Genomic DNA, 27,149 nt, shown 5'->3' with positions numbered 1-27,149 from the left:
AAGCATAAGCCAATTATGGGCATTATCTTGTCTTTCAATGACAGGTCCAACTTTACACCAAAGTGATTTTCACACACGTTTTTGCCACACTAGTGATGCGTTTAGAGTTCAGAGCAACTAGAAATATTAAAAAAAGTCAACATTTATGAAAATATTGAATGCTACATCTATATCTATCTATCTATCTATCTATCTATCTATCTATATCTATATATATATATAAATATTTACCTTATTGTTTCCGAGCATCCAGAGACCGGGACTTTTTCTCTGCTAAGTAATTAAATTTTTCTCTGCTAAGTAATGCAATTTATATATTTTTTCTCCCCTTTTCTCCCCAGTTTGGAATGCCCAATTCCCAATATGCTCTAAGTCCTCGTGACGTAGTGACTAGCCTCAATCCGGGTGGCGGAGGACGAATCTCAGTTGCCTCCGCATCTGAGACCGTCAATCCGCACATCTTATCACATGGCTTGTTGAGCGTGTTACCGCGTAGACATAGCACGTGTGGAGGCTTCATGCTATTCTACACGGCATCCACGCACAACTCAACACGCTCCCCACCGAGAGCGAGAACCACATTACAGCAACCACGAGGAGGTTACCCCATGTGACTCTACCCTCTCTAGCAACCGACTCCAGGGGTGGTAGTCAGCGTCAATATTTGCTGAGCTACACAGGCCTCCGTTTTCAATGTTTACTGTGTACACCTTCCACTTTCTTGCCTGGCAAACTCGTAAAATCGCTATTCTGTTGACACCCCCCTGACGTGAGTCATGTGCAAGCCCCTAAAGCAACAACCCAGAACACCATATAAACTACCTAACAAATCCCTTGCAACCACCCAGAACACCACAGCAACATCATTGCAATCATGACATCCTGGTTACTTGCATAACCTCCGTTCCCTGATGGAGGGAATGAGACGTTGTGTCGATGTAGTGACACTAGGGGTCACTCTTGGGATCCCGAGACACCTCTGGTCTTTGATAAAAGACCAATGAAAATTGGCGAGTGGTATTTGCATACCACTCTCCCGGACATATGGGTATAAAAGGAGCTGGTATGCAACCACTCATTCAGGTTTTATGCTGAGGAGCCGAGACAAGGTCCTGGCCATTTCAGCGGGTAGTTCAGTGTTATGGCAGGAGGGACACAACGTCTTGTTCCCTCCATCAGGGAATGGAGGTTACACAAGTAACCAGGACGTTCCCTATCTGTCACTCACTCGACGTTGTGTCGATGTAATGACACTAGGGGTCCCCATACAAAAACAGCATAACTTGCTGAACTGTGTTACGTCAACTGGCGGTGTGTGATGGGCAGACCACTGTGTGCCTCATAGCCAGCGCACCAGGCCGACACGTAACCTCCCCCAACACTGTTATGAGTGTCAAACAGCCCTTTGGGACAAGTCGACTACCCAAAAGATAGAGACAGGCTAGCCCAGTCCTGGCCTCTTATCCCCTTTTTTCCCACTCCCTAAAAAAAAGGGCAGTCTTCAAGGAGAGTGCCTTAAGCTCAGCTGACTGCAAAGGCTCAAAGGGGGCTCTCTGTAGATTCTGAAGAACTACAGAGAGGTCCCATGAGGGAACGAGGTGCGGTCTGAAGGGATTCAACCTCCTGGTGCCTCTCAGGAACCTGATGATCAGGTTGTGCTTCCCTAAGGACTTACTGTCCACTGTGTCGTGGTGTGCCACTATAGCGGCTACGTACACCTTCAAGGTGGAAGGGGACTGCCGCCCTTCCAATCTCTCCTGCATGAAGGAAAGCACCGATCCGACTGCGCATTTCTGGGGGTCTTCGCGTCGGGAAGGACACCACTTAGCGAACAGACGCCACTTATAGGCATACAGGCGCCTCGTAGATGGGGCCCTAGCCTGAGTGATCGTGTCTACCACCGCGGGTGGTAGACCAATTAGGTCTTCTGCGTCCCATCTAGGGGCCAGACATGGAGATTCCAGAGGTCTGGTCACAGGTGCCAGATGGTGCCCCATCCCTGAGAAAGAAGGTCCTTCCTCAGGGGAATTTGCCAGGGGGGGCTGTTGCGAGGAGCGTGAGGTCCGAGAACCATGTCTGGGTGGGCCAGTAGGGTGCTACCAGGACGACCTGCTCTTTGTCCTCCCTGACCTTGCACAGGGTCTGTGCAAGTAGGCTCACTGGGGGAAACGCATATTTGCAAAGTCCAGGGGGCCAGCTGTGTGCCAGCACGTCTATACCGAGAGGTGCCTCGGTCAGGGCTTACCAGAGCGGGCAGTGGGAGGATTCTTGGGAGGCGAACAGGTCTACCTGTGCCTGTCCGAATCGACTCCAAATCAGCTGGACCACCTGAGGGTGGAGTCTCCACTCTCCCTTGAGGGTAACCTGCCATGACAGCACGTCCACTGCAGTGTTGAGGTCGCCCGGGATATTAGTGGCTCGCAGCGATTTGAGGTGCTGCTGACTCCAGAGGAGGAGACGACGGGTGAGTTGTTACATCCAATGTGAGCACAGACCACCTTGACAGTTGACATATGCTACCGTTGCCGTGTTGTCTGTCTGAACTAACACGTGCTTGCCCTGGATCAACAGCCGGAACCTCCGCAGGGCGAGCAGAATTGCCAGCAACTCGAGGCAGTTGATGTGCCAACGCAGCCGTGGGCCCGTCCATAAGCCGGCGGCTGCGTGCCCATTGCAAACAGCGCCCCAACCCATTTTGGAGGTGTCTGTCGTGACCATGATGCGCCTGGAGACCTGCTCTAGGGGAACGCCTGTCCGTAGAAACGTGAGGTCGGTCCAAGGCGGTGACAGATCGGCGTGTGTCCCGCGGCGCCATGCCCATCTCGGAACTCGAGTCTGATGCCAGTGCTGAAGCGGTCTCATATGCATCAACCCGAGCGGAGTGGCCACTGCTGAGGATGCCATATGAAAAAGTTTCAGTGGAACCGCTGTTTTCTGTTTGAACGTCTTCAAACAGGTCAGCACTGACTGTGCGCGCTCGTTCATGAGGTGCGCCGTCAACGAGACTGAGTCCAACTCCAAACCGAGAAAAGAAATGCTCTTAACCAGGAGGAGCTTGCTCTTTTCCCAGTTGACCTGAAGCCCTAGTCGGCTGAGGTGCGAGAGCACCAGGTCTCTGTGTGCACACAACACATACCGAGAGTGAGCTAGGATTAACCAACCGTCGGGATAGTTGAGGATGCAAATGCCCACTTCCCTTAGTGGGTCAAGGGCTGCCTCTGCGACATTCGTGAAGATGCAAGGGAACAAGGACAGACCGAAAGGGAGGACCTTGTACAGATACGGCCGACCCTCGAATGCAAACCGCAAGAAGGGTCTGTGTCGAGGTAGAATCGAGACGTGGAAGTACGTGTCCTTCAGGTCTACCGCCGCGAACCAATCTTGATGCCGGACGCTTGCTTGAGTGCGTCTTTGCATCATCATCTAGGACGGGAGTCTGTGTAAAGCCTGGTTCAGTACTCGCAGGTCCAAGATTGGCCGCAACCCACCGCTTTTTTTCGGTACAATGAAGTAGGGGCTGTAAAACCTCTTCTTCATCTCGGCCAGAGGGACAATCTCATCAGACGTACCGGCGGGTGGAGCCTCGCGGTGGGGTGGAGCCTGAGGTGCCACACTGTGTCGTGGCCATGCTGCGTTCAGGAACATCGAAGTACATACCTGGCTCTTTGTGACCACCCCCGGAACAGCCTGGGACGGGGGAGGAAGAGGCCTGTCCTTGTGACCCGTGGAGACTGTCACATCGGGGGTGGATTTGTGCCACAGCTGGGTGCTCAGGGGCGGGGAGACTGCCACTGGAGCGCCAAACCTGCCAAAATGGAGTGGTGGACGGTGGTCATGATGACAGCCGTGCACACGGGTATGTGACCCAGGGAAAATGGAAACCGCTCTTGCTGAACTCTTGGGTACTGCAGCCATTGGGCATGCAGCGCAATTAAATGCAAAGGTAAAAAAAGATTCTCCTCCCGGTCTTCGACCGGGGAATGGAGTGGTCTGCTTACCAGCTCCAGAGCAGCGGGTTTCGTCGTCCCTGGGTCGCCCGTCTCAGGGGCGCTTCGAAGCCTTTCGCGGGTTCTTGGCGGCCGTGAGATGGGTGGCGTCTGCTTCCTGCAGTGGGCTCCATGCCAGGGCCGGGCCGCAGGGGCGGGCTGCGGCGGAGCCAGTGCAGTCACCAAAGGGGGACACCTGTGGCAATGAGCAGATGGGGTATGGGATCTTGAGCCGTGCCGGGGCAGGATGTGCCGGATAACCTCCGTCTGCAGCTTCACTGCTGAGAACTGCTGGGTAATGTTCTCAGGGTTGCCGGACTGGCCAACTTGGGAAATGGGGGCAGCAAGGAACCGTGCCTTGTCGGTCTCTCCCATCTCGACCAGGTTGAGCCAAAGGTGGCGCTCCTGGACCACCAAGGTGGACATCGCCCGCCTGAGAGACCGCGCTGTGACCTTCGTCACCCGGAGAGCGAGGTTGGTCACCGAGCGCAGCTCCTGCATCAATCCCGGGGCGGAACTACCCTTGTGCAGTTCCTTTAGCACCTTGGCTTGGTGGACTTGCAGGAGAGCCATGGCATGCAGGGCGGAGGCGGCTTGTCCAGTGGCACCATGGCCTTGGCTGTCAGAGACGACGTAAACCTACAGGCCTTGGACGGGAGCTTTGGGCGCCCACGCCAGGTGGTGGTGCTCTGCGGGCATATGTGCACCACGAGTGCCTTTATCCACTGGGGTGATTGCCGAATAGCCCTTGGCCGCCCCACCATTGAGGGTAGTGAGTGCAGGGAAGCTGAAAGATCAGGACCGGGCAGTAAAAAGTGCCTCCTACAACCTTGTCAGCTCTTCATGCACTTCCGGGAAGAAAGGAATCAGGGCGGGGCGTGGCTTTGAGCAGCGCCACGAGCCCAGGAACCAATCATCGAGCCACGAGGGTTCAGGGGAGAGTGGAGGGTTCCACTCTAGCCTGATGCTCGAGGCTGCCCGGGAAAGCATGTCATCATCTCCGCGTCAGCCTGTGACTGGGCGACCACACCCGAAGGGAGGAGCCCAGCTGAGGCTTCCGCGTCCAACTGGACGAGCCCGCTCTCCGATGCTGCGCTCAAGAGCTTATCACCTTCACGGGCTCTGAATAAGAGGTCGAACTCGCCGTGAGACAAGCCAGTGGACTCATCCGGATGCCCGATCGGGGCAGATGAGCTTGCTGGGGAATGGGAGGTCCGTGGGGGGATACCCAGCGGAGATGGTCCCATTGGGGTCCCCAAATCGCCCCCAGTGATAGCCGCGCTGGCCTCATACCCGTGGGTAGAAGGACCGAGGCGGGGAGCCTCTGGGGTGGCTTGCTTTCTTACGAAGGTAAGCCGCGACCGCATCGTTGCCATGGACATGTTCTCGCAATGAGTACATGACTCATCCATGAACACTGTCTCCGCGTGAGCAGTTTCGTGATCGTGACCATCAGAAGGCGAGAGATAATGAGTGCAACTAGGAATAACACACAAACATATTTAAAAAGACATCTCTTTAAAAAGATATTCCGTATGTGCCGCTCTTTTTGAGATATATATTCTTTTAGAGAAATATACTCTTTTAGAGAAATATACTCTTTTATTTTTGCCGAAGTGCCCAGGGGCATTCTCTGCAGTGCACCAGTGCAGAGGGGGGAGAAGCCGCTGAAATGCACCGTCAGATCCAGCAGAGGTGAATGAACAGTTGTGGGAATTCAGCTCAGTGAGCATGACCGTTCGGCTCCGAAGAGAAAATCTGAATGAGTGATTGCATACCAGCTCCTTTTATACCCATATGTCCGGGGGAGTGGTATGCAAATACCACTCGCCAATTTTCATTGGCCTTTTATCAAAGACCAGAGGTGTCTCAGGCTCCCAAGTGTGACCCCTAGTGTCACTACATCGACACATCATCGAATGAGTGACATATAGGGAACAACAAGTTTTGCACAGGCAGGCACCACCAAAGACTGTTTAGCCCAAGACAGAGCACTTGTATTAAAATTAAGGAACAAGAAATACAATGTATTGAAAAATACATTGAAACAGCCAATATGGCGGATGTAGAAAAGGAAGTCCCACCATACAGGTAAAAGAGCCAATCACCTTTTATATACAGACATTGCCTGTCAATGAACTTGAGAATGCACATGCACATTAGATGGTCCAGCCATCAAATTTGTTTTTGTGTGATCTAAGCTCAAGAAGTATGATTTATCATACCCTTGTTGTTAGAGTTAACTGCTGATTTGAAATATGTTCTTTGATTGTAATCTTGACCAACCGTTTTGGAGATTTCGGTCTTTCCCATTCAAGTAGATAGAAGATGTACTTTTATGCCGCTTGCAGACTATGAAGCTGGACAGATATATAAAAATAAATCATTTTCTTTAAAACTATTAAAATATTTAATTTTATATTCTAAATATGTATAGTTTGCTCAGATTATTTCATTTTATAGCTCTCTGAGTAAGATGTGTAGTGTGTTTCAAGAAATATACAACTGTCATTACATTATCTGAAATAAACACTATAATAAATCCAGATTAACCCTACTTAACCATAATGTCAGACTTACAATAGGTAAAACATGGATCTTGACATCCATGGCACAAAAAATGGACAAGACTTCCCATGCTTAAGTGTTTGAAACGCAACTTCTCTTTCCAGAATTCCTACACTCTCATTCATTATCTCTCTCTCCCTCTCTCTCTTTGTGTCTCTCATTCTTTGTACACTCCATGTGAAAAGCACTCAGATCTGGCTTTGTGGGAGTGATTGTCACTCGTTTAATGAGCTTTTTTGCCAAGCGAGAGGCTTTGGCAACATATGTCTCCCCAGTGCCTCTCTCACTCTGCACCGCTCTGTACGCCAGTGACAGAGCTCTCTCTCTCTCTCTCTCTCTCTCTCTCTCTCTCTCTCTCCCGCGTCTGCTGTAGTAGACGTTTCGCTGGATTTCCTCAGCACTTTCTGTATTTCACGCCTGCGGGATTAAATTGTGCAGAAGAAGAAGGTTGCTCTGAGGAAGAGCGGACAACAATGATACAGATTCCTGTGAGTATTTAGGCTTCTTTTTGATTGTTTTTTCTGAGCTTGTTACAAAGGCAGTCCAGTAGAGGGAATTACTACTGTATTACTGCTACTAGTGTGTGTTGTGACCCCTTGCACGTGTATTACAGAGAGGGCTTGGCAGAACAGTTACTATGCAGTGAGATATCCTTATATATTTTTTATTATCACACATAAACACACACACACACACACACACACACATTGGTATATATATATATATATATATATATATATATATATATATATATATATATATATATATATATATACACAGATTCAATTTGTCATACAATTCAAAGGCGCAAATCGTAAAAATAGACTAAAAATATCATATGTGTAAAAATGTTGTTTATTGATCCGATAACAATATTTAGAGAACAAGGTGACTGATATTATGCAAATACGTAACACAGTTTAATGATAGTAAATAAAATTTGTTAAGATACAAATGAGAGATCAAATGACACTTATTTAACACAATATTTGCTCAAATTAACTATGAAAGTAGACTTGAAATTAGAAAACGTGCATTATTCCAAGAGAAGGCTGTTGGTAAATTTTGGAACTGATACTAGGTGGAATGACGACAGTTGATTGAACTTGAACTTGACTGAAATATATGGGTTTATCGGTTGCTTTTTTGGCATATATATATATACATATATATATATATATATATATATATATATATATATATATATATGCCAAAAATCATGCTTTGATTTTAAACTCTTAGTTCTTGGTTTACCATATATATTTTCAAGACAAATTGGTTATTTATTAAAAGGGGATGTTGAAATGGTTTCTTTCCTGGACAACTTGATTCACAAACAATGGGCTTTTTTTGTATAAACAATCTGTCTTTCAACAGTTTATACCTTAATAAGGTGGTGAAAGCATGTTTGTAGTAAACATACAAGCAGTTTTTGGATTTTAAAGGTTCTTGGCTTTGATTTGGGACTGGTTCAAAACTGGATAGGAAATGTCCTTCTAAAATTTGCCTGTGTCATGTTTTGTTTCATAACAGTTTGACATAAGAGCTAATGGTTAAGAGCAATAAAATGAAGAAATCCAGAATGTTTTAAGCTTCCGACAGAACTGTCAAATAGCTTTAAAACAAGCATATCCAGATGTTATAGAACAAGCTGAAACATGAATTAATAGCTCATATGAATCACGTTTTCAACACAACACTAAAGTCAATGGTCACAGGTGTGCCAGTGTTTGGAAAATGTAAGCAGAAGAATTAGCACAGTATTTACTTTATGACAAACAATAGATTTTTCTTAGCCTTAAGGAATAACAATTCTGCCTACCACTTTAGCTTTAGATTTGTTGGGGAAAGGAGATAATCTCGGACACAAGTTCAATTTATCTTGTCTGACTACAGCCAAGTTTTTATCCTGGGAGATTGCCAACATCCGTCAGATCTGAATGAACGAGGGCTCTTGCTGTGTTAGTTCCCACAAAATAACACCCCTGTCCCCCTGGTGTGCCTGTTTCCAATCTCCCCTACTTCAGGGCACTCAACACAGATCACAGCCTAATTTGATCACTGTCCAGGGCACACAGAATTCCACTTGTCTCAAAGACTTGAAAGATAGAGGGTAATGAAAAAAATAATAATAATAAAAGGCAAGACACAAAAGGAAATTTCAACATGCACAGCAGGTCTTTCTCGCTTGTACTTTAAATGGCACATACGTATAGGGACATTTTGAAAGTCTCACCCTCTCTCCCTTCCCCTCCTCCCAACATGACAGCACGTCTGTGATTGTTGAGCATTTGAATGATCTTTTTCATTCCTCACAGCCGTCTTCTGTGACCTTATGGACAATTTGTTATTTCGGTGCTATGAGATTGCGCTTTCTGCAGTTGAGCCGAACAACACATCTCTAGAACATGGCATTCTGGCATTCTGAACATGACGATGTCATAAACATGCTTTTTAAAGACCCCATGAAAAGTGTTAGCTTTGAGTCAAGTGTGCTCCTAAACTTTGACAAAACTCACTGAAGGTATACAGTACACATTTCAGATGTACAATCTTTCTCTTACAATTAAATGGACAAAAATATTGATGACTCATCTTCAGTCATCATCCTCAATCAGATGCTCCCAAGAATGAGAATATCCCTCCCCCTATTACCACCTGCATCTGGCTAGCAAGTGGCAATTTGGTTTATGGCTGAGATATAACTAAAGCCTATTGATAAAAAAAAAAAAAAAAAAAAAGCTTTGAAAAGTGTGAGTTTATGGGGTCTTTACAAATCTGAAATACTGGCAGAAATGCAAAGCACCTGCTGCATCTTTTATACTTTAATGCTTTAAGTCTGTTGACATCAGATTTCGGTTTGTAGCGAACCACACCTGATTGTGCTTTGTTTAGTTCACAATTAGTATGAAAGCAATCTTGACATGTGAAAGTGAACCACTACTGATGACATCATTTGCACCTTTGAACACTTACATTGTACTAGGCCTATTTATTTTTCATAATAATTATATATTTATATATACATAATTAACATGTGGCAAATACGTCATGTGGGCTCACCAGAGGCACAGTGGTAGGGCTCTGCCCAAGAGAGATGCGGGTCGACCTATAGGGAGACCGTACCATGGAAAATACATCACAGGAGGCTACCGGAGGTAACCGGCACCTGTGGAGCACCTACCCCAGTACTGGGCACGCTAGCACATGTACTGGGTCTAGCTAGGAATTCCTCCGCCGAATTCGCCAGCCACAGGGCTAGGGAGGAAAGACATCCAGGGTTCACAGACTCATGAACTCGCATGGGAGAAAAGAGCGCAAGTCTTCACCTCACGGAGGGGAAAGGCGCTGTACGCAAGCGATACACCCGGCCAGCTGTCTCGCACACTTACCTGTTCGTACCTGACAATACACAGGATGAAACTGGCTCAACCCAGAGATTATAAAATCCCATGAAGGTATTGGGTGTTGCCCAGCCCGCTGCCCTGCAGATGTCTGCTAGAGAGGTGCCATTGGCCAGTGCCCACGAGGATGCCACACTCCTGGTAGAGTGTGCTCATATTGAGCAGATGTGGTATGCAGGGCGGAGGCGGCCTGTCCAGCAGCACTGTAGGCTCTGGCCGCCAGAGACGACGTAGTCCTACAGGCCCTGGAGGGGAGTGCCGGACGATTCCGCTAGGTAGCTGCATTTTCACACCCAAAGGTGGCAGCCCAGTTGAGTCCTCAGCGTCCGACATCACCAATGCGCTCTCCGATGCTGCTATTGAAACCTCATCCATCTCGTGAGCTCCGAAAGAGACATTAGGCTGGCACTGAGGCGAGCTGCCTGTCTCATCCCAGAACTGGACCGGTGCAAATGAGTGTGCTGGGGAATGGGCGGTCCACGGGGGATTACCTGGTGAATCCGTACCCATTGAAGCCCCCAAATTACCTCCAGAGTCAACCGACCCGGCCTCGTACCCATAGGTACCCGTACCTGGAAGAAGGAAAGCCGCGACCGCAACGTTGCCATGGTTATGTTCTCGCAATGAGAACATGAACCATCCACGAACACTGCCTCAACGTGATTACGGCCCAGGCACGTGAGAAAGCGATTGTGGCCATCGGAGGTGGAGAGATACCTACTGCAGCCAGGAATTACACAAAGATGGAAAGGCATCTTTAAAAAGATGCTGTCCGTCAATGCATGCTCTTTTAGAGGAAAATATACTCTTTGTTGAGAATATTTACTCTTTTAAGGCTGTCGAAGCATCCAGGGGCGTACTCTGCACTGATCGCACAGAGGGAGAGAAAGCCGCTGAAATGCGCCATATATCCAACAGCATACGCTTCTTAAGAGGTGAATGGACTGGCAGTGAAATTCAGCTCGTGAGAATCAACCACTCATCTCCGAAGAAAAAATCTGAATGAGTGGTTGCGAACCAGCTCCTTTTATACCCGTATGTCTGGGGGAGTGGCATGCAAATTCCACTTGCCAATTCTCATTGGCATTTTCTCAAAGATCAGAGGTGTTTGGGGCTCCCAAGAGCGACCCCTAGTGTCACTACATCGACACAACGTTGAGTGAGTGACAGATAGGGAACTGTGTTTCTAGTTTTTTGAGTGGTATTTTGAATGTATCTGTTCAAATTCTATTTAATGCTTTTTACCTTAATTGAGATCATCATTATTTTGTTCTGGACATATATTGGCATATTTGCAAAAAATAAATAGATAAACATTAAAATAGAAGGGGAAAATATATATATCATATTAATATATATAAACGTTTATATATTTAAAAAGATATTGCTATTTTTAGCAATATCTTATTATTACTTTTTCAAAAGGGTAGCTGACTGTAGTTTAACTTCTTACAAAGATGCCTTTAGCTCAACAAAACACAGATTCAAAGTAGATTCCCCAAGACTGGTGAGCACACAGCTCCTTTCTTCCCATCCTTGCATTCCTCGTCCCCGTCCCACCCCACCCTCTCCTCGTTCAGGCTGCTGTATTATTAATGGGCTGGTAATTGAACAGTTTTATCTCTGGCATGCATGTTAAAGCAGATTGAAACTGAGTTTAATCTCAGTTAGGCATAGTTATTATTTAATATCACCCCCACTTCTTTATCTCATTTAGAGTATTGTCTTTGCTTTGCTGCGACACAGAAGTTTTTATAATATATAAGTTTTGTAGCCTGTTTAAGGTGTTGTTTATGAATTATTTATAAAGTTATTTAACTGTTATGTGCTAAGGGCTAGTGAGTCAGAATTGTGAGGTGTAGTAACTCTGATGGCAGGTTCAAACATCCAATTTAAGACAATATCACGCTTTCCTACAACTCATTTGCAAATGTTTGAAGATTAATGGACACTTTTGTATTTTAGAATGATGAACCATGTGTATATTGCACTATAAAGGCAAAACAGTAACTATGCCAACACTGAAACTGAGAAAAGTGGCTTTAAAACTTCTTGGATTTTCACATTTTTACACTGCAAAAAATAAAAAAAAATAAAATCAAGACCTGCCCTACAATTTTTCCTGTTAAAAATCCGTTTTCACTTGGAAATTTCTTACATTATGGACGTAAAATGGGCTGTGTTCGCTATTTCATTGTGTTCAAACACTGATGAAGCTAAATAAAATATTAAAGTGAATAAAGTATATTAGTGTATGCACAAACTGATGAAAATTCACTAATGCCTCTTTAGTGCTAGTAATCTCAGCCACGCCTTAACTGTACTGAACAGATTAGATCAGAATTGAGGTTTTATCCAAAGGGTTGAGAGAGATACACAGCCATCAAGACTCTTCTTCAGCAGATTGTTTTAATCCAGTTTGACAAGACAGGGATGGCGTTAATCCCATTAGTGGTCTGCACAGTACATAAACAGTTTTCCTTCTAAAAGGCATATAAATGCTGATCATGTACTGAATAGCAGATATCCGTTTACTTTGTAAGATTGGGGTTTTATTGACAGTTTAATGGTATTAAGACCATCTGAAGCAAAACTACTCTAAACTGGCAGCTTTGCTGCACTCAACCCTTTTCTTCCCATAGGAAAAATATAAATAAAGAAAAAAACATCACAAATTAGATCTCACTAATGTCTCAATTGTTTCTCCTTGACAGCAATGAGATTTAATGTAGAGAGAATGGAGGTGTTTGCTAGAATCTCATGCTTCTCAGATGTTCCACCTCAGAAAAAGACCACATTAATCTTGTGTGTCTTCTCTAAAGTTTCAGAGGAGACCCCGAAGTCTTAACCTGTGCTCTGATTTTTCAAGACACCAAAATCTGCAATCAATAGTCAGATATCTCAATATGAATTCAAACATTTCTCATTCAATTGTTCAAAGAGCCAATCATCTGAGCTATGCTATCCACATTCATTTTACAGCTCTATACTCTTACTGTGTGTTAACAATTGTCTAATTTTTATTTCCTCCAAAGGAATTTTAGGAGAAACATCTGAAGCAAAGTTAAGGATACCATTAAATCTCATGAACTAGGAAAGAGCAACCTCTGGGTTTTCTCTGGGTTGCCAGACTGTTATTATAGCACATTTGAGCATTGGAAGCATTGCTGTTGATTATCTATTAAAATGCAGCCAGTAATAATTAGACAAATGGCCATGCTCTGTGGTGATGGATCCTAGTGTGTAGAAAATGGATGTGACTGGTTTCCTCAGGGATGGTCTCTTGATTGCCTCTTTATTCATACTCCACAGTTGGTAGAACAGCCAAGCAGACACACCATGCCACCCTTCCACCGCCAAACTGCTTCCTTTTTCTCCACTGTCCTGATTTACGCTCATCCGCCATGTTAAATGAGCCTTCATGGTGGCTAAGGTGAATGCGAGAAAGAAAAGATGCCATCAGTCAGTAGGGTAGAAAAGCTTGCTCTTGATTCTCTTACCCCACTTTCCACCTTCTCCTCCTCTTCTGGCTCTTGCTCCAGATGGCTTTGCCCCGGCAGTGCCAGAACTAGCATAGGTCAGAGTTCATGCTGGAAAGCTTTAACATCTTCAACGTTTGTAATAACACACGCACACCAAAACAAACTTTGTAAGAAGAAAAAAAAAACAAAAAAAAAAAAACAATACTATAGAAAAAAGAAAAACTTGCACACTTACTCACTGCTCCAACAATAACTTTGATCCAAAACCATGTGGTTAACGTTTTGACTTCTTCAGAAGATTTGTTACATGAGTCGAAATGTTAGCCAATATCATCAGATTCAAATGTGAAGGATTAGGAACAGGCCGCAGTCGTTAGTTAAGTCCTAGTTCGGTGTTTACAGGGTCTGCTTAGGCTGACTTTATGGGGATAAGATGTGTTAATTTGAACATTGCAGATTGAAATGATCAGAGGAGATGACATTGGTTGCTACATTGACTTGCTGTGGTTCTCTTCATAATTCTGGAAGGAAAATTAAAAAATCAGCACAGCATGGTGCCAGCAATACCAAGGTCATAGGTTCAATTCCCAAAGAAACACATCTCAAATCACATACTTCTAGTGTAGTGTTTTTTTCACACAAAAAATGCAACGTAAAGAAGGGTACGAGTACCCGGATGATTTACTTCTTCAACCAAAATAACAGAGAGAGGAATGTTGGACACTTTACACACTCAGCGGTCACGGCTTGCCCTACATAGCAAAAGGGGGTGGGGTTACCTGGCCATGATGCTGGCCTTACAATACCATTGTAATTAATGGTGAATGTGGCAACTAGCGAGACTTTTGTGAAAAAAAGAACCTTACATATGTGAGTTGAAGGCTTTACCATCACCCCATGCTTTGTGAATGTACATTTTTTGAGATAGAAGTGTTGGCTAACATGCTAAATCTAGTGGCAACACATCATGTGCGTTTGAAACGTAGCTTCCGTCAGCTGAAACACAGCGAATGCTTCCGTGTAGTAAAAAAAAACTGTTAGTGTTCTATTTAAGGTGATACTACACTTATTTTCATACAATAGATTGCTGAGTGTATAGTGTAAGTGCACAGTGTATAGTACGTCATTTGGGATACTTACACAATGCACTGTGAGTTGCTTTGGACAAAAGCATCTGCCAAATGTAAATGGATTTGTATACCTTACATTTGCACATGTTTTTGGCAAACAATTTCCTAACAAATCAACTTACAAGAGTCAGTGAAGTTGATCTCCCCCATGCTGAGCTGCTTGTAAATGCCAAGTGTATTGCAACTGAAATGCTCTTGATTCACAGGCCTTAAAGCAGTCTGGCTTGACTATTCCAATAAAGACTCTTTCATGAAAAGGGCCTCAATATGCTTTTCACAGCAGTGTGATGTATGTGTGTATGATGATGCTAGTTCCCTGTGGTCAAGCCCCACAAACTGGCAAGCAATGTCCTTCTAAACACTAGATGACAAGAAGGGGGGTATCGGATCAAACTCAATGACAAGTGCTCAAGAATTGAATTGTAATATATCTGATGGCTTTAAGTTCATGAGAGTTGAACTAGCCAAAACAAAAAAGGAAAACCAGGACACACTGTGTAGGATAAGGATGGTAAAATCCTGCCCGCAGAAACACACCAAACTGTCAAGCAAAACACTTGATCCTAATCTGGCTACTAATGCTCGCCACCATCTGTGGGCAAGAGAGCAGTCTCGGGGCAAGCAGTAGCGCCTCAATCACTGTCTTTCAGTCCAAGCAACATGTCAAAATCTGACAGGGGTACTGTGGCTTAACCACAAGCCTTTCGTTATGACAGTAAAGGGGTGTGGAAGCCCATCCTCTCTGTGACTGCTCCAGTGACATCACAGAGGTCATCTCAGGGGTCACCATAACCAGCACTGAATCACAAAAGCTTTCAGACAGAGTTAATACCATTGTGGTGAAATGCAGCATGTGGAGTTCAAGCCCATTGGAAAACAAGAGCCCCTACTGAGGAACGAAGGGAATCGACTCATTCACACACTGGTCAAGTATTCAATTACTTCTCCGCTTACTGGTGTTTGACCTCTGTGTTTCCTATTGGATTTGTTAAGCAGAGGAGAAGATTAGGGGAGGATGGGGTCTGGGTGAAAAAGCAGCAATTAAAGCAGCTGGTGGGGTTAAAGTGGAGGGGCAGTGAAGTGTGGTTATCTCTCGTGACTAGCTCCAACAGCTAAAATAAAGTCTTGAACATACAGCCTACCTTGCACCATCCAAATCCCCTTTTTGACTTTAATTATAGACCTGAATTAATGGCCTCATAATGTTTCAAAGAGTCATTCCTGTTTTTTGGGAAATTGTGTGCCTTCACAAAGCGGTGAAAATGACTGATAACATTTTATTTTGTAAGCTTTGCGTCTTCATATTTCTTTGTCAGCTTTACTCTCTGATACTCTTTTGTTCACTCAAGTCCTGATCCATTTTATTGTGTGTTTATCTAATTAAAGTCAAGCAGGAAATTATCTAATGATAATTGCTCAAGGGCACAATGGTGATGGATCATGGATTGCTCTTTGCTGGGTTCAAACCAGCAACTATCCAGTTGCATGCCCTGAGCTTTAACTGCTGCATTACACCAAACCTTCAAGCCACTTTTCTTTGAATATGGAGGAGGTCCAGAGCTGCCCTATCTTGGGAGGGTAAAGACACCTTCAAGACAAAACATAGTAGTAGGAATTATAGACTTACAGGCACCAACTGCAAGTGCAAATACAAAGCTGATTTCCAGTGTACCATGGAAAGTGACCTCCATTATAGTTACTCTGATCAACTGCTGCGTTTTATGGCCAGTGCTGTAATGAATCTAAAATGAAAATGTGCGTGAACTCTATTTGTCTACAACTAGATGCTTTACTGGCGCCAGTTACCAAAGGTTAAAGGAACTACTGAACCCTTACCACACATGACATCACCCAGAGGCTATGCAAGAAAGAGACTTTAAAGGCATAAAACATGACATTTAACTCAAAGTTCATCCACACTAGCTTGACAAAGCTTTGTATTTCTAGCTTAATATTTAGGAACATCTGCAGGCTTTGTGATTTCTCAGCCTTTTGGTTTTGTGCTCTCGACTGTATCCAGCTAATCAAAATCTGTCACTGTTATAGTGCCATGAATTTATAATTCTGAATAATTTCAGCTACATCTGCTGCACATTACCATAACTGCAGGAGGGCCCTTTTATTTATTTTTTTAAGATTTTATTTTTCATATTCACCGTTATGAAGGGGAAGAGGGAAAAATATGTGACTGCCACATATACTCCTACAAACAATTTACAGAAATACAATTTATGTCTCCAGGGACTCTGTGATCGAGAGCTTTAATATGGAGATTCCTCACAGATGCATTTCAAGTAAATACAACTTGGGATAGACTCAACTGATGCTAGTTACTCAGCAGGAGGCATGTGCAATATTCAAGTGAAATGTGCAAGTCTTTGTGTCTGTGCAGGTGACAGAGTTATTTTGTATCCGTGCTGTCGTGGGCCAATCATAAGCATATGGTTGCTCAGAAGTTTTCTGTGTGTTGTTTACTCAAATGGGTGTGTGTGTATGGCACTGATTTCTCATTGGCAGCTGTCATGTGGGTGGCAGTAGCAGTAAGAGCTTCTTGTGTTTTGTGCAGGTGCTGAGACCACAGCCTGTGTTGGAGTGAGATGCACTGACTCCTGGCAAACTGCAGTATTCTTGTCATCCTCCGCTCAACTCCTAGCCATGTGGTTGTTCTGGAAAATGGGTGTGACCCTCATTTTGGGCACCTGCCTTAATATTAGTTGCACGTATCAAACGAATGCCCTAGAAATTCCACTGGATGGTAAGTTGAATAAATTACTTCCTGTGCTATGTTATATTTCTGTAGTATTCTTCTTGTTACATGTCTTCTAAATGCCATTATGTGCAAACTCACATATTTTCATAGTGAAGTAGTTGGGGAGTTGTCTAAAGTAAATGACTAGTCAGTTTTACAGGGATAGTTCACCCAAAAATGAAAAATCTGTATACAAACACATTCTTATGTTCAAAAACAGTTGGAAAGAACGCAACAGAATGAAACAGACTGTAGGGGACTCGAGACCCATTTTTAAAGAACTGTCTTTAAAACACAATGCTCATGACACGCAATGTGATGCATTGGCCAAAGAAACGCTCTGCATGTATATAAGTAGATAACTTTTAAGTGAACAAAAATATCATAGTCCTCACGTTGCTCACAGCAGGCCATTTGAAGTTTGAGTTAGTGGCTTAATATTTAATGAATTGGTTACACAAGCTGTGCTTTTTTGGCTGTAGTGGTGGTGCTTTAAAGGCGATGAATTTTGGAGATGCAACTTCTCAGAGACATGTTAACATGCACGCCAGTTCATTGATAGCTACCAAATATTAACTTATTCAAAAAATCTGACAATGCAAGAAAACGTCATGGTTACTTTCGTAACCTCCGTTCCCTGATGGAGGGAATGAGATGTTGTGTCAATGTAATGACACTAGGGGTCACTCTTGGGAGCCCCGAACACCTCTGCTTTTTTTAAAAAAAGGCCAATGAGAATTGGCAAGTGGAATTTGCATGCCACTCCCTCGGACATTTGGGTATAAAAGGAGCTGGTATGCAACCACTCATTCAGGTTTTGTGCTGAGGAGCCGAGACCAGGTCCCGGCCATTTCAGCGGGTAGTTCAGTGTTGTGGCAAGAGGGACACAACGTCTCGTTCCCTCCATCAGGGAACGGAGGTTACGAAAGTAACCATGACGTTCCCTATCTGTCACTCACTCGACGTTGTGTCGATGTAGTGACACTAGAGGTCCCTATACAAAACGCCACAACTATCTGAACTGTGTTACGTGAACTGGCGGTGTGTGATGTGCAGACCGCTTTGTGCCTTGTAGCCAGCGCACCAGGCCATCACGTAACCTCCCCAATGATCTTATGAGCATCGAACGGTCCTACAGGAACAAGTCGACTGCCCAACAATAGGGACAGCCTAGCCAGCCGAGGCCTCTTTTCCTCTCTTTTCTCCCCAAAAAGAGTGGAATTTGTTAACCGACTGGGAACCATAAATGTCTACATCTAGTGCCTTAAGCTCAGCAGACTCCAAGGGCTCAAAGGGAGTACTTACCATCTACTGCATCGTGATGAGCCGAAATAGTGGCTACATACACCTTCAAGGTGGAAGGGGACAGCCACCCCTCCAGCCTCTCCTGCAGGAAGGAAAGCACCAATCTGACTGCGCATCTCTGGGGTCTTCGTGTCAGGAAGAACACCACTTAGTGAACATACACCACTTCAAGGCATACAGGCACCTCGTAGAGGGAGCCCTAGCCTGAGTGATCGTGTCTACCACCGTGGGTGGTAGGCCACTTAGGTCTTCCGTGTCCCGTCCAGGGGCAAGACGTGGAGATTGGTTGCGGGTGCCAGATGGTGCCCCGTTCCTGAGAAAGAAGATCCTTCCTCAGGGGAATTTGCCGGGGGGCTGTCGTGAGGAGCGTGAGATCCGAGAACCACATCTGGGTGGGCCAGTAGGGTGCTACTAGGACGATCTGCTCCTCATCCTCCCTGACCTTGCACAGGGTCTGTGCAAGTAGGCTCACTGGGGGAAACGTATTTGCGTAGTCCAGGGGGCCAGCTGTGTGCCAGTGAAACTATACCAAGGGGTGCCTCGGTCAGGGCATACCAAAGCGGGCAGTGGGAGGATTCCCAGGAAGCAAACAGGTCTACCTGTGCTTGACTGAATCGACTCCAATCAGCTGGACCACCTGAGGGTGGAGTCTCTGCTCTCCCCTGAGGGTAACCTGACGTGACAGCGCATCTGCTGCAGTGTTGAGGTCGCCCGGGATGTGAGTGGCTCATAGCGACTTGAGGCACTGCTGACTCCAGAGGAGGAGATGGCGGGTGAGTTGTGACATGCAACGGGAGCGTAGACCACCTTGACGGTTGATGTACTCTACCGTCACTGTGTTGTCCGTCTGCAGGGTGAGCAGTACTGCCAACAACTCTATGCAGTTGATGTGCCAACGCAGCTGCGGGCCAGTCCAGGAGCCAGCGGCTGTGTGCCCGTTGCATTCGGCGCCCCAGCCCGTCTTGGAGGCATCTGTTGTAACCACGACGTGTTGGAGACCTTCTCTAAAGGAACTCCTGCCCATAGAAATGCAAGGTCGGTCCAAGGGCGGAAGAGGCGGCGACAGATCGGCATGATGGTCACACGATGTGTCCCGTGGTGCCATGCCCATCTCGGGACTCGAGTCTGAAGCCAGTGCTGAAGTGGTCTCATATGCATCAACCTGAGTGGTGTGGCCGCCGCTGAGGATGTCATATGCCCCAGGAGCCTCTGAAAAAGTTTCAGTGGAACCGCTGTCCTCCATCTGAATGCCTTCAGACAGTTCAGCACCAACTGTGCGCGCTCGTTCGTGAGGTGCGCTGTCATCGAAACTGAGTCCAACTCCAAACCGAGAAAAGAAATTCTCTGAACCGGGGAGAGCTTGCTCTTTTCCCAGTTGACCCGAAGCCCCAGTCGGCTGAGGTGCTGGAGCACGAGGTCCCTGTGTGCGCACAGTAACTCTCGAGAGTGAGCTAGGATTAGCAAATCATTGAGATAGTTGAGGATGCGGACGCCCACTTCCCTTAGTGGGGGAAGGGCTGCCTCTGCGACCTTCGCGAAGACGCGAGGGGACAAGGACAGGCCGAAGGGGAGGACCTTGTACTGGTACGCCTGGCCTTCGAAGGCAAACCGCAGGAAGGGTCTGTGTCGAGGTAAGACCGAGATGTGGAAGTACGCGTCCTTCAGGTCTACTGCCACGAACCAATCTTGATGCCGGATGCTTGCTAGAATGCGTTTTTGCATCAGCATCTTGGACGGGAGTCTGTGCAAAGCCCGGTTCAGTACTCGCAGGCCCAGGATTGGTCGCAACCCACCGCCTTTCTTCGGTACGAAGGCTGTAGAACCCTTTCCCTGAGGGATCACCGAATACCCCCTGGCTGCTCACCATCGAGGGTAGTGCGAGCGGGGAAGCTGAAAGACCAGGACCGGGCAGTAAAAGGTGCCTCCCACAATCTTGTCAACTCCTCATGCTCTTCCAGGAAGAAAGGAACGGGGGCGGGCCATGGCCGTGGGCGATGCCCCGAGCCCAGGAACAATCGTCAAGCCGCGAGGGTTCAGGGGAGAGTGTAGGGTTCCACTCTAGCCCAACGCTCGCGGCCACCTGGGAAAGCATGTCCATCATTTCCGCGTTGGCCTGAGACTGGGTCACCGTTCCCAAAGGAGGAAGCTCAGCCAAAGCCTCTGCGTCAGGCTGGATGAGCCTGCTCTTCTATGCTGCGCTCGATAACGCATCATCTTCCCGAGCTCCAAACGAGAAGGTGAACTCGCACTGAGATGAGCCGGTGGTCTCGTGCGAGAGCCCGACTGGGGCAAGTGAGCCTGCTGGGGAATGGGAGGTCCGTGGGGGGATACCCAGTGGAGGTGGTCCCATTGATGTCCCCAAATCATCCCCAGTGCTAACCGATGTGGCCTCAAACCTGTAGATAGAAGGACCGGTGCGGGGAACCGCTGGGGTGGCTTGCTTTCTTACGAGAGCAAGCCGCGACCACAATGTTGCCATGGTCATGTTCTCGCAATGAGGACATGACTCATCCACGAACAATGTCTCCGCGTGGGCAGTGCCCAGACACATAAGACAGTGATCGTGGCCATCAGAAGCGGAGAGATAATGACCGCAACCAGGAATAACACACAAACGGAAAGACATCTTTAAAAAGACGTTCCATGTGTGTTGCTCTTTTTGTGAATGAAAATATACTGTTTTAGAATATACTCTCTTATTTTCACTCTGCCGAAGTGCCCAGGGGCGTTATCTGCACTCCACAGGTGCAGAGGGGGAGAAGCTGCTGAAATGCACTGTAAATCCAGCAGTTTTGAGGTGCGTCTTTGGAAGGAATTGAATTCAGTGCACTGAATATGACCGCTCGGCTCCGAAGAGAAAATCTGAATGAGTGGTTGCATATCAGCTCCTTTTATACCCGTATGTCCGGGGGAGTGGCATGCAAATTCCACTCGCCAATTCTCATTGGCCTTTTTTCAAAAAAAGCAGAGGTGTTTGGGGCTCCCAAGAGTGACCCCTAGTGTCACTACATCAACACAACGTCGAGTGAGTGACAGATAGGGAACCGCGTTTACATGAAATTTGAAATCATTGGGTTGTTCTTTGATGTCATTGGTTTGATCTCAAAACTGATACAGGCATGCACACAACACTTGCGCACATTGAATAAGCCGATATAAATATAGGATTTCTAAGGAAAAAATTAGCTTAAGTACACATTAGAGTACATTGTGTTTAGTAGCGTGACGTTTTGCGATAAATCGCTCAAATTTTAAAAATGGCACATCGGATGAAACTAGAGACTCTTATCTTTTCACTCAATGATTTCAATGTGAAAACTTTATTAGTTTTCTTACCAGATATAGCTTTTTGGTGTTTCTCCCAAAGACAGACTCCGCTGTGGTCGGCACCATTTTGTTTTGTTACATGACTCCATACGTTGAAAGTTTAACCTTTTACTGATAGCCCAGAATCTTCTGTGATCAGTCGGTTTAAATGAATTTAAATTACGCATTGCATACAGCGAAGCCAAAATACAAAGTCCACGCATGTGTATGCATGGTCACACAAGGTTAAGGCGTTTACATGACCTTACATGTTGTCAGCTTACTAAGCATAATCATTATAAGATCGTGCATGTAAAACATGCTCAGTTTCAGCATGCCGATAGTTTCAGCAAAACCAATTTGTCTCTCTAAATTCATCACCTTTAAAGCACCAGATGGGAAAATATTAACGCAACAAAAATGAGAAGAAACGAGTAGTCGGTTGGTGTACATCCAGATGACCATCCTAACCCATCCCTACTCTGTTTACTGGTAGTGTTCTCATGGCTTTCCTCAATTGTTTGTCAAGTGCACAGTTTGGCCTTTTTTCCACGCTCTCAGGAAGAACAGGGAGCACACTGTTCTTGCAACCATCTGTTTGAAACTGGGAATTTGTATACAGGTTCACTCATGCTGAAAGCAGGTAGCATTTATTGCTAGGGCTATGTATTTCACCATTTCCATGGCAACCAGATAAGAAAGTTCATTTTATTGCAGTTAAATTATTTACAAAAATCTCTAGGGCTTGACAGATATCATGTTGGAATGAAATGCTGTACTTAATTTATTCTGTTCTACTTATTATTATTATTATTATTATTATTATTATTATTATTATTATTATTATTATAGTGAACCGTGGACCTGGATTTAAATGTGTTGACAATAAATTATTTATTGCACTTCAGTCATATCTATTTTAAGCTTTCTGTTTTGATTTTAACAAATCCCTGCACATTTGTTTCTCTGTGTTTCCCTGCTGCGGTGGATTTGTTAGTTTTAGCACGCATGAACAGTAAGTTTATAAAGCCAATCCATGCATAGAATTAGTAACTTCCATCCTACAATATAGAGTGTTTGCTCACATGATCATCAATACAGAGGTCATTATCATCCATTAACCATCAATTTCTTATGGAAATCTTGCTCATATACAGAAATGTGCTCTTTTGTTGGTGATATTTACCATCACTGATACTGGATTTCGCCTTTGTTCTGCTTTGTGGGGGTTGATTTTGGTCTTAAATTTTAGACCAATTTATATTTTTCTAATGTAATTGCAAAAGGAGATAAGACATTCATCAACATTACAATCTACGTAATTATCATGATTATAACAACGATTTTGGTGGAACGATGGTTATATGGTATTACCATGGTACTTTGATATATCACTTACAAAAAAGTACCACGGTACAACCATAGATTTTTGGACTTGTGCCATGGCAGTCCCATCCAACAACAGAGCCAACAAACCACTTCTGTTAATTTGCAACCCATAACACCACTCCATCATGCATTTGATCATGCATATCCAGTTTTTTGGATTAGCCATTAGTCTCCAGTTCTAAACAACAAACAAACTCTCATTGACATTTTTTGAAGAGATCATTAACTACCACCTGATAACACCTCACCTATTACATAATCTTTGGGAAACAGCTAGATCAATGATTCAATATATAATTATGTTCTCCAACAAACATTTTGTTTACCTTTAGTTTTGTATGCATTGATCAAAACAGTTGACTTGATTGTGGGAAAAACCATTACGAATTAACTAAAGCCTATGGTGCAATAAGTAATCTCACTTCACCATTTGCTGCATGCAACCTGCATTTGTAAATCATTTATTCCTCTACATTCTACTGAGTGCTTATTTTGCGGATGTTTCTTCATCTAGTGGAGCAGCTGCCCACAATTACAGAGCACTCTCCTGCCTCCCTGATCGCCTTCCCTTTCGAAGAGAGCTTCCCCATGAAGTGTGAAGCCACAGGAAACCCTGTACCAGAGTGAGCAGTACACACACACACACACACACACACACACTCTCACTCACACACACAAACACAGGGAAAGACAGAAACTTCCCTGATTAAAAAAGCAGCATAGGTGGTAACTTGCATATGTTGTGTTTTGGATGAAATTCCCAATACGGGATGCTTGTGTACTGGCGTCCCCACCAGATTTATCACGGTCCCTGAACTTTCTTAAACTCAATAACAACAAAACTGAAATATTATTAATTGGCTCCACTGCTCAAGTAAAAAGAATGGGCCTGTGCTTTGATATTGATGGAGTTCATGTTATGCCCTCCCCTTCTGTCCGTAATCGTGTTTTTTTATTTGACTCCACTCTCTCTTTTGATTCTCATATTTCCTCTGCTGTGGTTAAAAACAATTTCTTCCACTTACGGAATATTGCATGACTCCGATCTTCACTCACTCTGGCTGATGCTGAAATCTTTGTACATGCTCTGATCACATCACACCTTGATTATTCTTATGCACTATTTGTCGGCTTACCCCCCAAAAAACATTGCTAGACTACAGTATGTCCAAAATGCAGCTGCAAGAGTCATCACCTTCACAAGGCGCTCTGCCTGCATCACCCCTCTTCTGCATGATCTTCACTGACTAACTGTTGCATCCCGTATTCAATTTAAGATACTCCTCTTAACATTTAAGGCTTTAAACGGACTAGCTCCGGTTTATCTGTCTGATCTACTTCAATGTTATTTGCCTACTCGATCTCTTAGATCTTCTGTACTAGGCCTTTTGTCTGTTCCTAGATCTCGATTGTCCACTTAAGGTGAAAGGTCATTCTGTGTTGTTGCTCCTAAGCTATGGAATGCATTACCCCTTACTCTTCGTAATATTTCCTCTTTATCCACTTTCAAGACCCAGCTGAAAACATACCTATTTGCAGTACACTTTCAGTAACCCTTTATATATATATATATATATATCTTGTATCGTTTATCATGTTATGAAATGTATTTCTGAAATGTGCTTATTGTAAAGCGACCTTGAGCTTTGGGAAAGGCGCTATATAAATAAAACTTCTTCTTTAAAGGGACAGATTATCCAAAAATGCAAATTCTGTCACCATTTACTAATTCTCATGCTATTCCAAACTTGTATGACTTTCTTTCTTTTATGTAACAAAAAAGGAAATGTAAGGCATCGTGGAAGTCACAGTCACCATTCACTTTCATTGCATTCTTTTCCATGCAGTGAAAGTGAATGGTACATTGAATGGTCGTGACACCTCTAGTCAGCACCAAACTAACACTAACCAACATAAACCAGCCTGGACCAGCATGAAAATTCTTTTCAGCAGGGTAGCTAGATCATTAACAGCTCACAATATATGCAAAAATCACATCAGAAACATCCCGCCAGCATATCAAAGCACATTTCTAATCTTTAAAGGTGTATTTGATGTAATTTTAAGCATGACATTTGAAAACCTGAACATCATCTTTGCATCATGTTTTTGGTTTTCATCACATTTCAAGGATGAATTTAATGTTATTGCAACTAAGCACCAATTTTCTCTGTTTTCTCAGATTCAGGTGGACAAAGAACGGGCAAGACTTTGATCCCTATCAGGATCCCAGATTGATAACATTAGATGAGTCCGGAACGTTCGTCATTCCAAAAAACGGAAATCTCACCGAATTCCAGGGAAATTACCGCTGCTTTGCTACCAACAAGTTAGGAACAGCCATGTCAGAGGAGATAGAATTTATTGTCCCCAGTGAGTAATGTGTAACTTTGTGCTGTATGTTTCATAACGATTCTTTCAAGGTGATTTAGAGACCACCATCCAATGAAACGACCGCTCTGGTCTTTATTGAGATATCCATTTTACTTGCCCGCCACAAAGTCAGGAGAACCCTGGAGCTTTTCTTTCCCTTTCATCTCAGAGTCTGTAAGGAGCTTGAGGACAGGGCCAGTGAAAAATGAGTTTTCTCCTTTTCCTCCATCATTTTCGACATAACATTTCTCATTGTGCTCTGAAATACACCACATAAATCTTCAAAGATGTAACCAGGGCAACAAGGCATCCGTTACCAAACAAGGCCCCTTTTTCAATCACTCATTCAATTGATATGTACAGTAGTACAGCAGCTGCAAAGTTATGCGGTAATGGCAAGTTTTTGGATGAAATTTGGGATCGCATAATGGAATGCCTTATGGGAAAATCTTTTACTGCCATCTAATGGTGACTTAATTGATTCATGCCCTCACTTTTTTTGCTTGTTATTCTGTGTAGATGTTCCAAAGTTCCCTAAAGAGATCATTGATCCAATTGAGGTTATGGAAGGTCAGTCAGTAATTTTGGAATGCAATCCACCGAAAGGAATCCCCCCACTGCAAATCTACTGGATGACAATAGGTGAGTTAAAGTTAGTAGGAATTTGGGCTAAATTAGTCTGTGCTTCAAGCCAATAGTCAAAAGTTTAGCTGCATGAGTCTATTGTTAAATAATCTTAAAGAAGTGTTAAAATTGTACTACTTATTATAAGAATTAAAGGGACGGATCTCCCAAAAAAAAAAAAAAAAAAATAGATAGAACACAAAAGGAGATGTCAGGCAGAATGACAGCCTCAGTCACCATTCACTTTCATTGTATGGGAAAAAAGATGCAATGAAGTGAAAAGTGACATCTCATTTTGTGTTTCATGGAAGAAAGTCATACAGGGTTTTGAACAAAATGAGAGTGAGTAAATAATGACAGAACTTCGTTATCAGGAGAACTAACTCATTAAGTGAACTGTCCCATTTATATGTTACATTTATCTTTATTATTTTTTAAATTTTCATATTATTACCCTAAATATTCTTATTTTTATGAGATACAACTATTTTTATCTTCTTTAAATGGTCAGTGACTCTTTTGTCCATTTCTGTGAAACGTCACAGGTCTACAGCACATCGAGCAGGATGAGAGAGTATCCGTGGGTCTGAACGGGAATCTGTACTTTTCCAACGCCATTGAGACTGACAGTCGCAGAGACTACTGCTGCTTTGCTGCCTTTCCACGTATACGAACCATCGTCCAGAAAACTGCCATGTCTGTCATTGTCAAAAGCAGTACGTAAAAATGCTACCTTATAAGGGTTTAATTGCATAATGGTGAAAATTATCATTCCTTAACATGACATTATCTTAAAGGAATAGTACACCCAAAATTTTTTGTCATTATTTACT

The 27,149-nt window shown here is 44.3% G+C and overlaps 1 protein-coding gene across 9 annotated transcripts in view; it reads left to right on the top strand.

Moving 5' to 3' along the window:
• Positions 1 to 27,149, top strand: part of LOC127446535 (neural cell adhesion molecule L1-like protein) — a 136,300-nt gene that overhangs the window by 63,769 nt on the left and 45,382 nt on the right. For 5 of the 9 annotated variants that reach the window (XM_051707526.1, XM_051707529.1, XM_051707520.1 and 2 more), the window contains exons 1-7: positions 6,921 to 7,042; positions 17,137 to 17,325; positions 22,928 to 22,945; positions 23,834 to 23,942; positions 25,502 to 25,692; positions 26,212 to 26,334; positions 26,862 to 27,032. In XM_051707526.1, the coding sequence (XP_051563486.1) occupies positions 17,226 to 17,325; positions 22,928 to 22,945; positions 23,834 to 23,942; positions 25,502 to 25,692; positions 26,212 to 26,334; positions 26,862 to 27,032 (712 nt within the window). In that variant the 5' untranslated portion in view covers positions 6,921 to 7,042; positions 17,137 to 17,225. Of the gene's footprint in view, positions 1 to 6,920; positions 7,043 to 17,136; positions 17,326 to 22,927; positions 22,946 to 23,833; positions 23,943 to 25,501; positions 25,693 to 26,211; positions 26,335 to 26,861; positions 27,033 to 27,149 lie in introns of those variants that run through there. The other 4 variants (XM_051707521.1, XM_051707522.1, XM_051707523.1 and 1 more) reach the window with 2 other exon arrangements.

Source organism: Myxocyprinus asiaticus, chromosome 9 (genome assembly GCF_019703515.2).
Source record: "Myxocyprinus asiaticus isolate MX2 ecotype Aquarium Trade chromosome 9, UBuf_Myxa_2, whole genome shotgun sequence".
NCBI lineage: Eukaryota > Metazoa > Chordata > Actinopteri > Cypriniformes > Catostomidae > Myxocyprinus > Myxocyprinus asiaticus.
Note: the sequence above shows the minus strand (reverse complement) of the source record. Positions and strands in the feature narration are given on the sequence as shown.